This window comes from Alternaria incomplexa, assembly GCF_024043165.1.
Source record: "Alternaria incomplexa strain BMP 0042 chromosome Unknown scaffold_3, whole genome shotgun sequence".
Taxonomy (NCBI): Eukaryota; Fungi; Ascomycota; class Dothideomycetes; order Pleosporales; family Pleosporaceae; genus Alternaria; species Alternaria incomplexa.
The window spans coordinates 1,504,507-1,517,580 of record NW_026249852.1 but is presented as its reverse complement, the minus strand read 5'-3'; the positions used below and the strand labels follow the sequence as shown (position 1 = coordinate 1,517,580).

Genomic DNA, 13,074 nt, shown 5'->3' with positions numbered 1-13,074 from the left:
CAACTTCTTCGTTATACTAATTCATCTTGATAGGCGACAAGACACACGTTCGACACTCCGGGATGAAGCGACGCTGCCACAGATGTAGCGTCATAGTCCCGTCCGTTTACTTCCCGCGCATCAAGAAGCGCCTACAAACGTCGACCCAAAGAACGTCCAGTCCGGTATCAGCATCAATCTGCCGAGCCAAATCGAACAATCTCCGCCTTCTCCCCTCGTCATTCTCCAACCACGCCTCACTGCCGACCTCGCGAACGCCTCCCTCATCCACCATCAGTCCTCTCCTCCCTCCATCAACACCAACAAACTCTGCACAAGGGGGTGTCCCCCTGGTCACGAAATCGAGAATGGTATCGCGCCACCTGGCAACCACAGATCCATAATGCGAGGGCAAACGATCTTCATGCACGCCACCAAGCAGCGTCGCAATGTCGAAAGTATGCGTAGCGAAAGCACCTTGCTCGCGGATTGGTCCCGGGAAAGGGTTCGGAAGATCGAAGACTTGGAAATAGGTTTCTTTGACCAGATCACTTTCCGCAATGCTCAATGCGGCCGCAAAGAAACCTATATCGCTCTCAAAAAGGCAGATACGTTGGAGTGCGTCCGCATCATCAAGACCTCCCTCGATACCGTATATCTTCAGCAATTCGGCACCTTGTTCGGGAGACAGAACATCTTTGGCAATCTGTTCGAAGGCTTGAGCGTGGTTTTTGCGACTGTCATCGTTCCTCATCATATTGTAGGAGATGCCGCCGTCATAGGTGGTGGAGCCAACGATTTGAGCTTCGACAGGCCTCGCCCAGTCTTTCCAATCAGGAGGAGCGACTTTGCCCTTTCTAGCCAGATCCATGGTCGGTCGCTCAAAGGGAAAGAACTTGCTGTTCGTGCATGGCAACCCAACCCACGCCAGGTCTCGAATCTTCGACGCGTCAACGTCAATCACGTCTCTGGCTATTGCTTTTGTGTCCCTCTCACTGCCATCACTTTCTCTTATACGGATCCCCAACTTCTCAGCATGCTTGAGAAAGTTATCGTGATGCTCGTCGTGGGTCATTGCAGGCATCGTAACGGGCGTTCCCGAGAACATGATCGCGCGCTTGAACAACGGTTTGCGCATTGTCTGCACGGAGATACTCTCGCTACCTGCGCTTTGTCCGATGACGGTTATATTATCCACGTCGCCGCCAAACTCCTCAATGTTCTCGCGCAGCCATTCGAACGCAGTGTTTTGGTCGTAGAGACCATTGTTCTCCGGTACCATATCTCCAGCGCGATCCGAATGCCAGAAGCCTAGCGCACCGAGCCGGTAGTTGATCCCTACGAAGATGATGGGTGATTCACGGTTAATAGCATGGCGCACAAGATTTTCGGGGTTGTAGTATGGTCGATTCGCAGAACCGAGGAAGTACGCGCCGTCATGGATGAAGACAAGGACCGGCAACTTCTTAGCAGAACGTATCTTTCCGCCTTCATCGACGCATGAATCTGGTAGATGTATGGAAAGGTTCAAGCAATCTTCCGACTGTTCTTCGTCATCCGGCAGATTGTCGGTTGGTAGTGGGATGTTGGCTGCATCGGACTTGACGCTGCCCCACGGCTGGATACTGGACGCTCCTGGCTTTGTCGCATCGAAAACTCCATCGTGGAACCTTTTGCTCTCTCCACCAGAAAGCTTGTTCGAGAGTTCTGCGCGCGCAAATCTTTGCGCAACTTTCCCGTACGGTAGACCTAATATCTTCACTATCGAGCCGCTTGGTTCCCGTAGACATCTTATCGCACCGAGCTTCGCGTGGTTGAGGACGACGTTGGTCATTGTGTTCGTGCTGTTGTGGGTATCCCATGGAGGAGATGCGTACAGAGTGCGATACGTACATGGCATGCAAGAGTGGTGACGTCAGGAAATGGTCTCACTAGGCCTACCGCGCAAGTACGACGTACCTAGGTAGTGAGCCCTTCTTCTGCGAGACATATCAACATCTCAAGACGGTCACATGTCATACTCGACGTGAAAGTGGCTTGATGCGGAAAAAGATATTTCACGTAACCTGGTCGCTCCTCCCTCAAAGCGGTTAGCGACTCGGCCTCGATGCCGGAGTTCGAAGATACGTGCACGGCAGCCATACTATACCCACACGATATCAACCGGATATGGACAATCCACGAATTCTGCGGAACCTCAATGGAGTTGAAGCGAATAGCTTGAGCATGTAGCATATAATTGTTCCTGCGCAAGCGATACCAGAAACCAGTATGGCGGGCCCCCGCTACCGCACCTATGGTTCCTCCTCTTCCACTGCCCGGTCCGCGAACATGAAGATTAACTAATCAAGACCCTCTTTTCATGACTTGCAAACGGCCTCAACTGCAGGTTCTTATCTTTCATGTCGTATAAGGCTGTACTATCTTTTGCGCCTTCTTCATCCGGTTAGTGGTGCCGCTCGCTTCTGCTTTCACCAAGTCAAAGCTTGAGCGCATATCAAAAAGCTTGTCGTCCCACCGACAGCTTGGTCAAGCACAATCGACGGGTGCTCTGCATTTGACCGGACTGGATAACAGTTCATGAAAGCAACATGCTGAAGAACATCTTTCTCGCCGCACTCGCCTTGGGCGCATCGGCTGTTCCTACGGCTAGGCATTATGTCAAACGCGACTACAATACCAATCTCAACGTCAAGCTCTCTATCGAGAATGGTCTCCTGGATACTCCCACCGATGGCCGCATTGTGTTGATGTTTGCTCCCGAAGGCGAAGATCCCCTCGACGATACAGATGTCACTTCTTCCCCCAACAAGATCTTTGGAAAGAATGTATACAACTTCGGTCCAAAGCAAGCGGTATTCTTCTCTGGTGGAAGCAACGATAGTACCGCTACCGGTGTGTATGGCTGGCCAAATGTCAGTCTGAGCGATATCGACCCAGGCACCTACAGTGTGCAGGCCTTCCTCACCCGCTACGAGACCGTTACGAGAAGCGATGGCTCGAAGGTCAGCGTCAGATTCCCATGTGGCGATGGCGCGCCAAACGTTAACGGCTATGGAAGCTTGATTACATCGGCTCAAGACATTGAGATTTCCGAAGGCGGCCAGACCATCGAATTGACTTTCAACAACATTACAGCTGTCGAAAACTTCGCCGGTAAGGAAATCGGTGGATGCAACCAGGGCAACTACGAAGACACAGATACGCTCAAACACATCAAGATTCGCAGTAAGAAGTTGAGCAAGTTCTGGGGCCGCGACATGTATGTTGGTGCCAATGTCGTACTGCCTTCTGGCTACGATGCAGTCGACAAGAAAACACAATACCCTGTCATCTACAACCAAGGTCACTGGCCGGCCGGCGAAGGCGCTTACAACTATGGCACCGACAAGAAGTTCACAGCAGCTTGGGACGCGGGTATCATACCCGGCACCAACACGACCGCAGCGCTACCGGCACCGAAGTTCATCATGGTGACTTTCCGCCATGAAGCTCCATACTACGATGACTCGTATGCCGTCAACACTGCCAACCTTGGCCCTTACGGTGATGCCATCAACGAAGAGCTGATTCCCCATATCGAAGACACTTTTAACACCATCCGCGCACCGTATGCTCGTGTCCAGGACGGAGGCTCTACTGGTGGTTGGGAGTCGATCGCCAACGTCATTTACCGCCCAGACCTCTTCGGCGTGTGCTTCTCTTCCTACCCCGACTCCCTGGACTTCCACCGCCACCAAGACATCGAACTGTACAGCGCTGCTAATGCATACCAACGTGCAGATGGTAGCTCTGTCCCCAGTATCCGCACCCACACCAACGGCACGGAGGTGATCCTCGCTACCGCCGCGCAGGAAAACCATTGGGAATTGACATTTGGCACATCATCGCGCTCATTCAACCAGTGGGATATTTGGAACGCCGTCTTCGGAGTCCAAGGTTACAACAACTACCCTCTCGAGCCCTGGGACAAAGTCACCGGTGAGATCTACCCCGAGGCAGTCGAATACTGGAAGCCGTTCGACCTTAGCGACTACGTCGTCACCAACTTCAACTCTTCCCGCAACCTCGGTGCTGCCCTCGCTGGACGTATCTTCGTCTACGTAGGCACTTGGGACAACTACTTCCTCAACGAAGGTGTCATGGAGTTCCAGAAGCGCACCGATGCCGTTGGTGGAGCCGGATGGGCCAATGTCACAATCCTGCCCGAAAAGCCCCATGGTGGTAACTACCAAGCTCGCGAGATTTGGGACTACCTTGAGTTGGTCGAGCGATGGGTCCAAGACCACACCCCTGATGGCCCTACTCCACTCTCCCCTTCGGCCACCGCTCCCTCTACCCGTGGAAATGTATGGGAAGATGTCATCAAATACGGTGGTCGCAAAGCAGCCATCAAGCGTCAAGCCGACCCCAAGATCGAAGACAAGAAGGCCAAGGTGGGCCAGGAGGTCACTGCGAGTGTTGGTCGTTGGGACCCTGGTGTTAAACTTACCGCGCAGTGGATTTTGAACAGCAAACCTGCATGCGAAGCTTTTAGTATAGAACAAGGCGCGACCGTGAAGTATGCGCCGACAGCAAAGGGTCATATTCAGCTACATGTCACAGGAGAGAAGCGCAACTACGCCACCGAGACAAGGAAGAGTGAGCGAGTACTCGTGGGAAGGTAGTGGAATACTAGGAAATAGACATAGATCAATCAGCATTGAAACACCGTTACACCGCATTGCAACTGTGTGAGGCATTTGCGACTAACCTTTTGCACACAAGCACCTGTGGGGTTATACCGAAGTTTCGCGCATGTACAGCCGATGCTGGTGTTCCTGCATGCGTAAAAGCCCATGTCCAGGATCCGGCGTCTCCCCATTTAGCACGGCGCCACTTCCGCGTAGGCTAGCTCGGAGATTTACAGCTCCACTTTACCTCACCGAGGCAGTAGTGTCAATGAAAGTCTCTAATCGATCGTCGCATTCACAAAGATGGAAATCCAGCATCTATATCTCGAGAAAGAAAGGAGGGAGACAGAAAGACACACAAGTTAGGAGCACAGTAGCCCAACTCTACAATCTGACTCGCGTCTACACAAAGTTCACAAGTACAAGTCCTAGCCCAAGAATCCACACCGTCTCCCTTTCTCCACGTCGCGACCTAGACGCGCGCCGATGGCTCGGTGTTTATCGCCGTTACCGAAGATTACGACCGTTGCGTCTGAGCACAGACATCTAGGAAGTTTAAAGTGCTCACCCGGCGTCAGCAGTAGCGGTATTCGTGTGAGCGCAGCCCTGGAGTATCCAGATGCTAGGACCATGCTAGGCGCACGAAAACGAGGCGGTGGGTAAATGCGCCGACCAACAGACCGCTCTTGACGTCGTCTTACGAAGGGAGATGGATATATAAGACGGTCTTGTCATCGCTTTCTAGACTTACCCATTCCCATTCCCATCCCCATCCCCATCACTCCCAACACAACCCACCAATTCCCATACCCAACCAACCACCCAACCACCCCCCAAAATGCACTTCCGCACCACCCTCTTCGCCCTGGCCACCGCCGCGACCGCCGCAAACGCCAAAGTCTACGGCAAATGGAACGTCACCATCTCGCAATACGCGCTCGATTCCGGCTTCAAGTCGCAGAGGCTCCTCGCGGACTTTGTGTCTGACGAGTACTCTGGCAAGGACGTCATTCACACCGTTTGCAACTACGAGTACGATCCTAGCAAGAACCCCATGGAGAGCAAGAGCTGTGATCCTCCTACTTTTGACTACGAGTATGATGGTGAGAGTAAGTTTATCCCTCCGGTTGTGACATCCTGGTCTCAGGGTGTTGTATGTGTAGGGCGAAATGCTGACGTGTGGAATAGTTGTCAAGGTGCAGCAGAACATTGAGAAGCCGAATAAGATGACTGTCTTTGGTGATGCTCCTCTTACCCTTAAGAAGGATGAAAGCGTTGATGGTGTCTACTCGAATGGCGTCTTCATTGACGCTGACCGTGCCATCGCGTAAGGACTTTAGTCAACGATATCTGGTACAAACGTTAGACAAGAGGAGGAGGAGACACCTGTATATACGACATAACGAAACAAGAAGGATAATGTAACAAACTTTGATTGACACTACATTGCTACTCACTAAGAGCGCGCCTACGCTATTCCCGTGATCATGTACACCCAATACTCCTAATAACCCATCAACCTACGCCGCCTCCCATGAAGAATGTAATGGATGTGATGGTCTGAGGAATGAAAACGCCCGTGCGCCCTGGAAGTCGAACAAGAGATGCTGAGTCGAAACAAGACATGGGGAGGCTACTATGCTTCGCCGAAGAGCCGAGCTGTAATGTCCCCCATGTAGGCTTCTTCCAGCTCGTAGTCTTCGCCGCCCATACGATCGATACCAACATACTCAAACGAGGCGACCACGGCGTCGACATCGAAGCCCATAGCGACAAAGCGATCTACCAAGTCCTTATTGTATCCCTTGTACGCAGCCAACTTGGACTGCTCTTCGTTTTGCTTCGCCTGCTGGGCCTTCTTCTTGATGGAGGCCGCTGTAGCTCCCCCGCTTCCTTCAGCAATCTCCTTCCGCGGCGCACCAGCGAATGTGACTGCCCACTCGCGAGCCTTGTGTTCGAATTCGGCGGGGTTCCTAAGCAGCATGCCGGCGACTTCGGCGTCTTGTGGGTCCTTGGGCTCGGGTGTGCTGAGGAGCGATTGTAGCGAGATCAGAGCGGACTTAATGGTCAGAACTGGCGACCATTGCGAGGAGAGGGTGTCGAGGCAGATAGCGCCCTACTACTGTTAGCTTTCTTGAATGGTATCTGGGGATCTTGCTTGCTACGTACTGTCTGTGAGCTGACATTGGGGTGCCAGATCTTGGTCTCGAACTTCATGAGCGGTGGGCGGAAGGGGTATTCGCTCGGGATCCGGATGTCGACCTTGTAGGTAGCTCCCTCATATGGTGTGTCAGGAGGACCGAAGAACTGCCCCCGTAGATGTGTGAGGTCTTCGCCATTGCCTGCCGGTTCGACGACGATCTTGGAGTGCTGATCGTTGTGGATGTCGGCAATCTCCTTGGCAATGCGCCGGTTGCGGTTGGAAGTCATGGTTGTGGGGTATGGTGGAAGGTTTGGGGTGAAAAGGGCGATGAAGAGGAAGTGTTACGAGTAGGCAGCAGGTAGGCGCGACCAAGGTATTTCTAGGTAGAGAAGTCAGCCTCAGGCTCCGCGAAGTGGTCCCGGCTCGACCAAGTTGCAGTGCGGGGACTGTGTCATACAGGTCTTGGGGTGTCTGAGAGGGGGCTGTGGCGTGGTGATTCACCTGAGAAGCGATGCGAACGTACTGAACCTACTCCAAGACCTTGTCTGGTAGCGATGGGGAGTACCTCTTGACCCGCGTGGGGAGCTTTGAGCTGGCTCGCCGGCGGGGTCGAAGCTCAGAGGGAATACTACAACGGGGGGTTCGGGAATCTGGTGGGTGAAGAAGAAGTGTTAGTGAAATAGAGCGCACAGCGAGAAATGTACGGCTATCGGACAGGGCCTGACGTGTCTGTTGCTCTATGGAGGTGGAATGGTGAGGCTTCCAGCGGCTCGAGGCAGTGACGCCACGAGGCGCTAACCCCGATCCTCCGACATCCACGAGCTTCGGAATCAGCGCATCAACACCTCTTGCAAACAACCACCGCCTCACCACCGCCATCGCCCGTTACCACCACCCTCGCTGTGGTTCTTTCTCTTCTAGTCGCTGCATACTGTCGAGCGCCTGATTCGCCTTTCATCACCTGATCGCGTGTCATGGTAAGATCGCCTCCTCCGGAAACCACCATGGCCACATGCTAACGACGTGCAGGGTAACCAGCAATCGAGTGCTGGAGGCGGCGGGCCTCCAGGAGATGACAAGAACAAGAAGGACAAGGTATGTGCTGCCCCACGACACGTGGTGATGGCTCTCGGGAGTCCGCTATCTGTTGCCTCACCGCACCTGGCACGCACTAACAACGCCCTCTGCAGAAGGAGAAGCCAAAGTACGAGCCGCCGCCACAACCCACAACCCGCATCGGCAGGAAGAAGAAGAAGGCCGCCGGACCCAGCGCCGCCGCCAAGCTCCCGACCGTCTACCCGACCGCACGATGCAAGCTACGCTACCTCCGAATGCAGCGCATCCACGACCATCTCCTGCTCGAGGAGGAGTACGTCGAGAACCAGGAGCGTCTGCGCAAGGCCAAGGCAGTGAAGGAAGGAAACGCGCCCGCAGCCAATGCAGGGGATGCCGAAGACCGGAATGCCGATGAGCGCTCACGCGTCGACGACATGCGCGGCAGTCCCATGGGCGTCGGTAACCTCGAGGAGCTCATCGACGACGACCACGCCATTGTTTCCAGCGCCACCGGGCCCGAGTACTACGTCTCCATCATGTCTTTCGTCGACAAGGATCTGCTAGAGCCCGGAGCGAGCATCCTGCTGCATCACAAGTCGGTTTCAGTAGTCGGTGTGCTCACAGACGATGCCGATCCGCTGGTATCGGTCATGAAGCTGGACAAGGCGCCCACAGAGTCGTATGCGGATATTGGTGGTCTAGAGCAGCAGATCCAGGAGGTGCGGGAGGCGGTCGAGCTGCCCCTGTTACATCCGGAACTGTACGAGGAGATGGGTATCAAGCCCCCGAAAGGTGTCATCCTCTACGGTGCACCAGGTACCGGAAAGACGCTTCTGGCCAAGGCCGTGGCCAACCAGACCAGCGCAACTTTCCTGCGTATCGTGGGTAGTGAGCTAATCCAGAAGTACCTTGGAGACGGTCCTAGACTCGTGCGACAGCTCTTCCAGACTGCCGCCGAGAACGCGCCTTCCATTGTCTTCATTGACGAAATCGATGCTATCGGTACCAAGCGTTACGAGTCTACATCCGGTGGTGAGCGTGAGATTCAGCGAACCATGTTGGAGTTGCTCAACCAGCTGGACGGATTCGACGACCGTGGAGACGTCAAGGTCATCATGGCCACCAACAAGATCGAAACACTCGACCCTGCCCTTATCCGTCCTGGTCGTATTGACCGCAAGATTCTCTTCGAGAACCCCGATCGTGAGTTTATTCCCCATTGTCCGCAATACACTTGCTAATGATTTGCAGAAACCACCAAGAAGAAGATCTTCACTCTGCACACCTCCAAGATGTCGCTCAACGAGGATGTCGATCTCGACGAGTTCATCAACCAGAAGGACGACCTTTCTGGTGCCGACATCAAGGCCATCTGCTCCGAAGCTGGTCTCATGGCGCTCCGTGAGCGTCGTATGCGCGTCAACATGGAGGACTTCCGCACCGCAAGGGAACGTGTCCTTAAGACGAAGACGGAGGGTGAGCCGGAGGGCTTGTATTTGTAAGCGCAAGAGATATTGGGCCAGGGACATCATCTTCAACACTCAAGAGTAATGTGCAAGTGTATTAGTACAAGCTGCACATAGGAAGCATCTCGTCACGGCTTGAGACCTATACAACATGCACACCCTTTTAGTTTTCTCGTGATGCATATGTGCGCGTGTCTACAGTGAGTTTTCTTTGTTGAGATGTCGCTGGCTAACAATAGCAGCGATGCATGAAAGAGGGCTGCTTCCCACATGCGAGGTGGAGTCGCGTCTTATTCATGATCGGAACTGTCGGGGCCACTCAACTTGCGGTTTCCAATCAGAAGTTCTGTCCGGGACGTGACTGCCTTGAGAGTCTGTAAGAGACCGTGCGCAGCTCGTGTCATCCGATCAAAATCAAGAGGAAACCACCTACTCTCCTATTTCTTCTTATACAATCGCTTTCTTCTCCCCCTACGAATCGCTCTGTAGACACGAAATCGCAAGAAATGCCAATCGACCCTGCCAGTCTGTCTTCATCCCCCGTTGCACAATTCCAGTCGAGCTCGGGGCTTGCCAGGTCGAGCAAGAGCACCACGACAGCTAAAACACACCACATGGGCGAAATCTAGCGGGGGAATATGCGCTATTACCTCAACTATTCGTAGGGGCCCCGCCTTTACCTAGGTAGAAGACTCCGCAATGCAGTCCGCAAGGGTAAAAGACGTGCACTAGCTCGCCCCTCTTGGGGTATATATACAGCAATTCGTGACCCGCATCTGATATCTCATCTCTTCCACTACGCTCTACCCGGCTTGAGTTGCACTGCAGTATAGCCATCTCATATCGACTGCGCCTTTGGGGCAACTACGCTCAGTGTTCACAGAAGAGTACCACTGCTCCCGACTTAGACACCAACTCGAAATGTCACTTGCTGTTGGAATAGCGGCGCCCACCTTCAGCGCGCTCAATAAGCCCCAGAAACGCGCGCTCATTCTCCGCGACCAACTTCGCTATGTTGACCCGACGCATCTGAACACATTCATCGAGGGCCTCAGCAACGACGAGCCACCCACATACACCAGGGTAAATGGTGTGGTCAAGCCCGATCTCGTCTTTGTTACCCTCAAAGAAGAGGCCACTCGTTTCGATCTCGGAAATGTCATACTACCGGAAGAAAAGAACGCCATACATCGTGTCTACCTGATGGTGGAGGGTAACCATGTCCAGATGCACGTTGAAGATCCATTGCCCCTGGAGGAGGATGAACTCGATTCTCATCCTATCCATGGTTTCATTGCAAAGGGTATGGTGCCTTTGTTCAAGGAGAAGTATCAGATTCTTTACATGAGGGTGAACAAGATCAACGAAGCGAGGCGGGCTGCTTACAATATGCCGTACCAGGCACCGGTGCTGTTTGATGACGGAGAGGTATGTCTGCCCATTCATGGTTGGCTTTACGAAAGCTATCGCAATACATTGCTTTCAGATGAATCGAAGCGTTTGAGTACTGTTGACTGACATCAAATAGACTCTTACTAGGCTCAACCCGATGAATGCTGAGAACGACCGCGCTCCTACTCACAGTAAGTGTAAAAGACACGATGGAATTCCAGTGCTTACAATCGAACAGCGAGGAAGTCACGAAAGAGGCGTCCGAATGATGAGGTTATTCCCCATATCTCCAACAAGCGCAAGCGCGCTGGTCTCGACATAATTCCGGAGGATGTGAAACGTAACATCTTCAACACCATTCCAAGCAACATCAAGGTCGACCTCTTCAACTCCGTCGTCAAGACTGCGTTTCCCAACTTCAACAACCTCATGATTGCGTCTTGGAACGTGGTAACGATCTACTCTTCTTGTGGTAGCGACTTCCCGGAATTACATACGGCCATCGTTGATCTGAAGAGTGTCCTTCAAGATTTCGACGAGACTTTTGGTCAACGCGTCGATCGCGTCACGCCTAGTTACAGGCACGACTTTGGAGGGCCTTCGAGGGATCGTGAAGATGGAAACGGTGACCGAGACCGCGATTTTACCCGCGATCAAAGCCGTCGTCGCAATCACCAAGACAAACACAGTCATCGCGGTGGAAACAACTCCAGGACCCCCGTCCCCTCCTTTGTACGAAATGGGGCAGGGAACGCTGAACAGCTCGGAGATGCCACTGCCAATGATTTGGTCCAGTTCGAAGATGACATGGAAGTTCCTGTCGACGACGTCGAAAACATTGAAGACGTGGCGGAACCTGAGATGTCACCACCGCGCGCGCTCCAGTCGTCTCAACCCTACGGAGATTCAGACGATGATTCGGACGATGATGATGACGAAATTCCTCCTGTGGATCCCCGCTCCACTCATCGACTTGCAAACCAGAGCGTGGCTCGCCACTCCCACCCAAAGCGTACCCCAGAAACCCATGATAGAGGAAGCGTTACTACATCGGCAAAGCCATCACCAGGCCCACAGTACACTCACGTTACTCGCGAAGTCAGCGGAGAGCCTCAAGAGCAGTTCGCCGACGAGGCAGATGCTGAGGATGGTGCTCTTGCCATACCTCAGACAGCAGGTTCAGAATTGGCGCGTCGTCGTGAGGAGTACGCGTCCTCTGTGCAGAAGAGGTCCCAGAACGAAGCCCCCAATGCTAAACCCATGGCTGAATCTAGCCCCCGGAATGCAGCGATTCCCGAGCAACCGCTTGCAGACGAGGCCGACTCCCATTCCGAGCACGACCAGCCTGTACCACAGCTCGATGATAGTCCCCCTGCAATTCCGACTTCCTCTTCGTCAACTTCGCCAACTTCGCCACCTCCGCTAAAGAAGAGAAAGAAGGATCGCGAAGCCGAGTACAGTGTCGCCCAGCTAGACAAGAAGTACCAGGAGCGCAAGGCCCACATCCTCCTTTCTTTCGAGAACGACATGAACAAGGTGCCACAAAAGGCCCGCAAGAACCTTCGAGAGATGGAGGCCCTGATCGAGCAGCGCAAGAAGTATGAGGCGCAGGAGCAAGTTGACAAAAGCAACAGTAAATCTGGACAGACTGCGCGCCCAGGTACCACCGCCGGTGGCATGTTCGGCAACTACAACACTAAGTCCCTCGGCAAGTCTATGCTGGGCCCCAAGAAACCGACAGGCATCGCGCCGGTGGCTCCGATGTTCCCGAACAGCACTAGAAAGGACCCGAGAGATAGCGTCGCAAAGGGTACGCAGGGGACTACTCCCCCGTACGGCCGCGGCCGTTAACATTTTAAGATACTAAATCCTACAGAAGCACCTCGTAAGGAGAGAGTGCAGTTCAAGTACCTGAAGAAGTATGTCAACCGTACGTCGAATTGACACGTGGAGACTCCGGGGGGAATTCAACGCGAGATTGAATTCTCGCATAAGAGTGCAAGCGTTTGGCAGCGTCGGCTCAGTCGAACATGGATGGAATTGCAAAAGCATTGGTTACACGTCGGCTCTCGGACAAAGCGGGTGAATGGGTGGAAGTGTGGCGAGGTCCATGAGAGGCGAGATTGGTTAAGCGTTGAATTGCGAACACGACGTAACAGGTGGTGGTATGAAGACCCTCAAGACAAGTCTGCGTGCAGCAAGATCAGCGAGAATGAGAATTCGATTGTACAAACCCACCTTAAAACTCCTTGTGCCGCTCAACCTATAAGCTCAGTGGTATCTTTTTGAAACCTCCAGAACGCCATGCCATGCTGTCTGATATGAATGAACGCCATATCCGTATGCAACCCGCTCAATCTTCCTG

At 53.4% G+C, this 13,074-nt stretch overlaps 6 protein-coding genes across 6 annotated transcripts; 4 read left to right on the top strand and 2 right to left on the bottom strand.

Annotated features, from left to right (window-relative positions):
* Window positions 1-106: 106 nt before the first annotated feature.
* J4E90_002897 (uncharacterized protein) lies at window positions 107-1,879 on the bottom strand (the record flags this gene model as incomplete). The annotated part of the gene is made up of 1 exon (XM_051432472.1): window positions 107-1,879. One exon carries the CDS (start codon window positions 1,877-1,879, stop codon window positions 107-109), a length of 1,773 nt encoding a protein of 590 aa, XP_051293894.1.
* Window positions 1,880-2,570: 691 nt separating this feature from the next.
* J4E90_002896 (uncharacterized protein) lies at window positions 2,571-4,646 on the top strand (the record flags this gene model as incomplete). Its single annotated transcript, XM_051432471.1, has 1 exon — window positions 2,571-4,646. One exon carries the CDS (start codon window positions 2,571-2,573, stop codon window positions 4,644-4,646), a length of 2,076 nt encoding a protein of 691 aa, XP_051293893.1.
* Window positions 4,647-5,490: 844 nt separating this feature from the next.
* Window positions 5,491-5,983, top strand: J4E90_002895 (uncharacterized protein; the record flags this gene model as incomplete). Its single annotated transcript, XM_051432470.1, has 2 exons — window positions 5,491-5,761; window positions 5,841-5,983. The coding sequence occupies 2 exons, from the start codon at window positions 5,491-5,493 to the stop codon at window positions 5,981-5,983; spliced, it is 414 nt and encodes a 137-aa protein (XP_051293892.1).
* Window positions 5,984-6,288: 305 nt separating this feature from the next.
* Window positions 6,289-7,082, bottom strand: UBC1_1 (Ubiquitin-conjugating enzyme E2 1; the record flags this gene model as incomplete). Its single annotated transcript, XM_051432469.1, has 2 exons — window positions 6,289-6,768; window positions 6,822-7,082. The coding sequence occupies 2 exons, from the start codon at window positions 7,080-7,082 to the stop codon at window positions 6,289-6,291; spliced, it is 741 nt and encodes a 246-aa protein (XP_051293891.1).
* Window positions 7,083-7,769: 687 nt separating this feature from the next.
* On the top strand, window positions 7,770-9,353 carry MTS2 (26S protease regulatory subunit; the record flags this gene model as incomplete). The annotated part of the gene is made up of 4 exons (XM_051432468.1): window positions 7,770-7,772; window positions 7,825-7,890; window positions 7,986-9,054; window positions 9,103-9,353. 4 exons carry the CDS (start codon window positions 7,770-7,772, stop codon window positions 9,351-9,353), a joined length of 1,389 nt encoding a protein of 462 aa, XP_051293890.1.
* An 885-nt stretch (window positions 9,354-10,238) lies between these two features.
* On the top strand, window positions 10,239-12,560 carry J4E90_002892 (uncharacterized protein; the record flags this gene model as incomplete). Its single annotated transcript, XM_051432467.1, has 2 exons — window positions 10,239-10,745; window positions 10,956-12,560. The coding sequence occupies 2 exons, from the start codon at window positions 10,239-10,241 to the stop codon at window positions 12,558-12,560; spliced, it is 2,112 nt and encodes a 703-aa protein (XP_051293889.1).
* Between the last annotated feature and the right edge of the window lie 514 nt (window positions 12,561-13,074).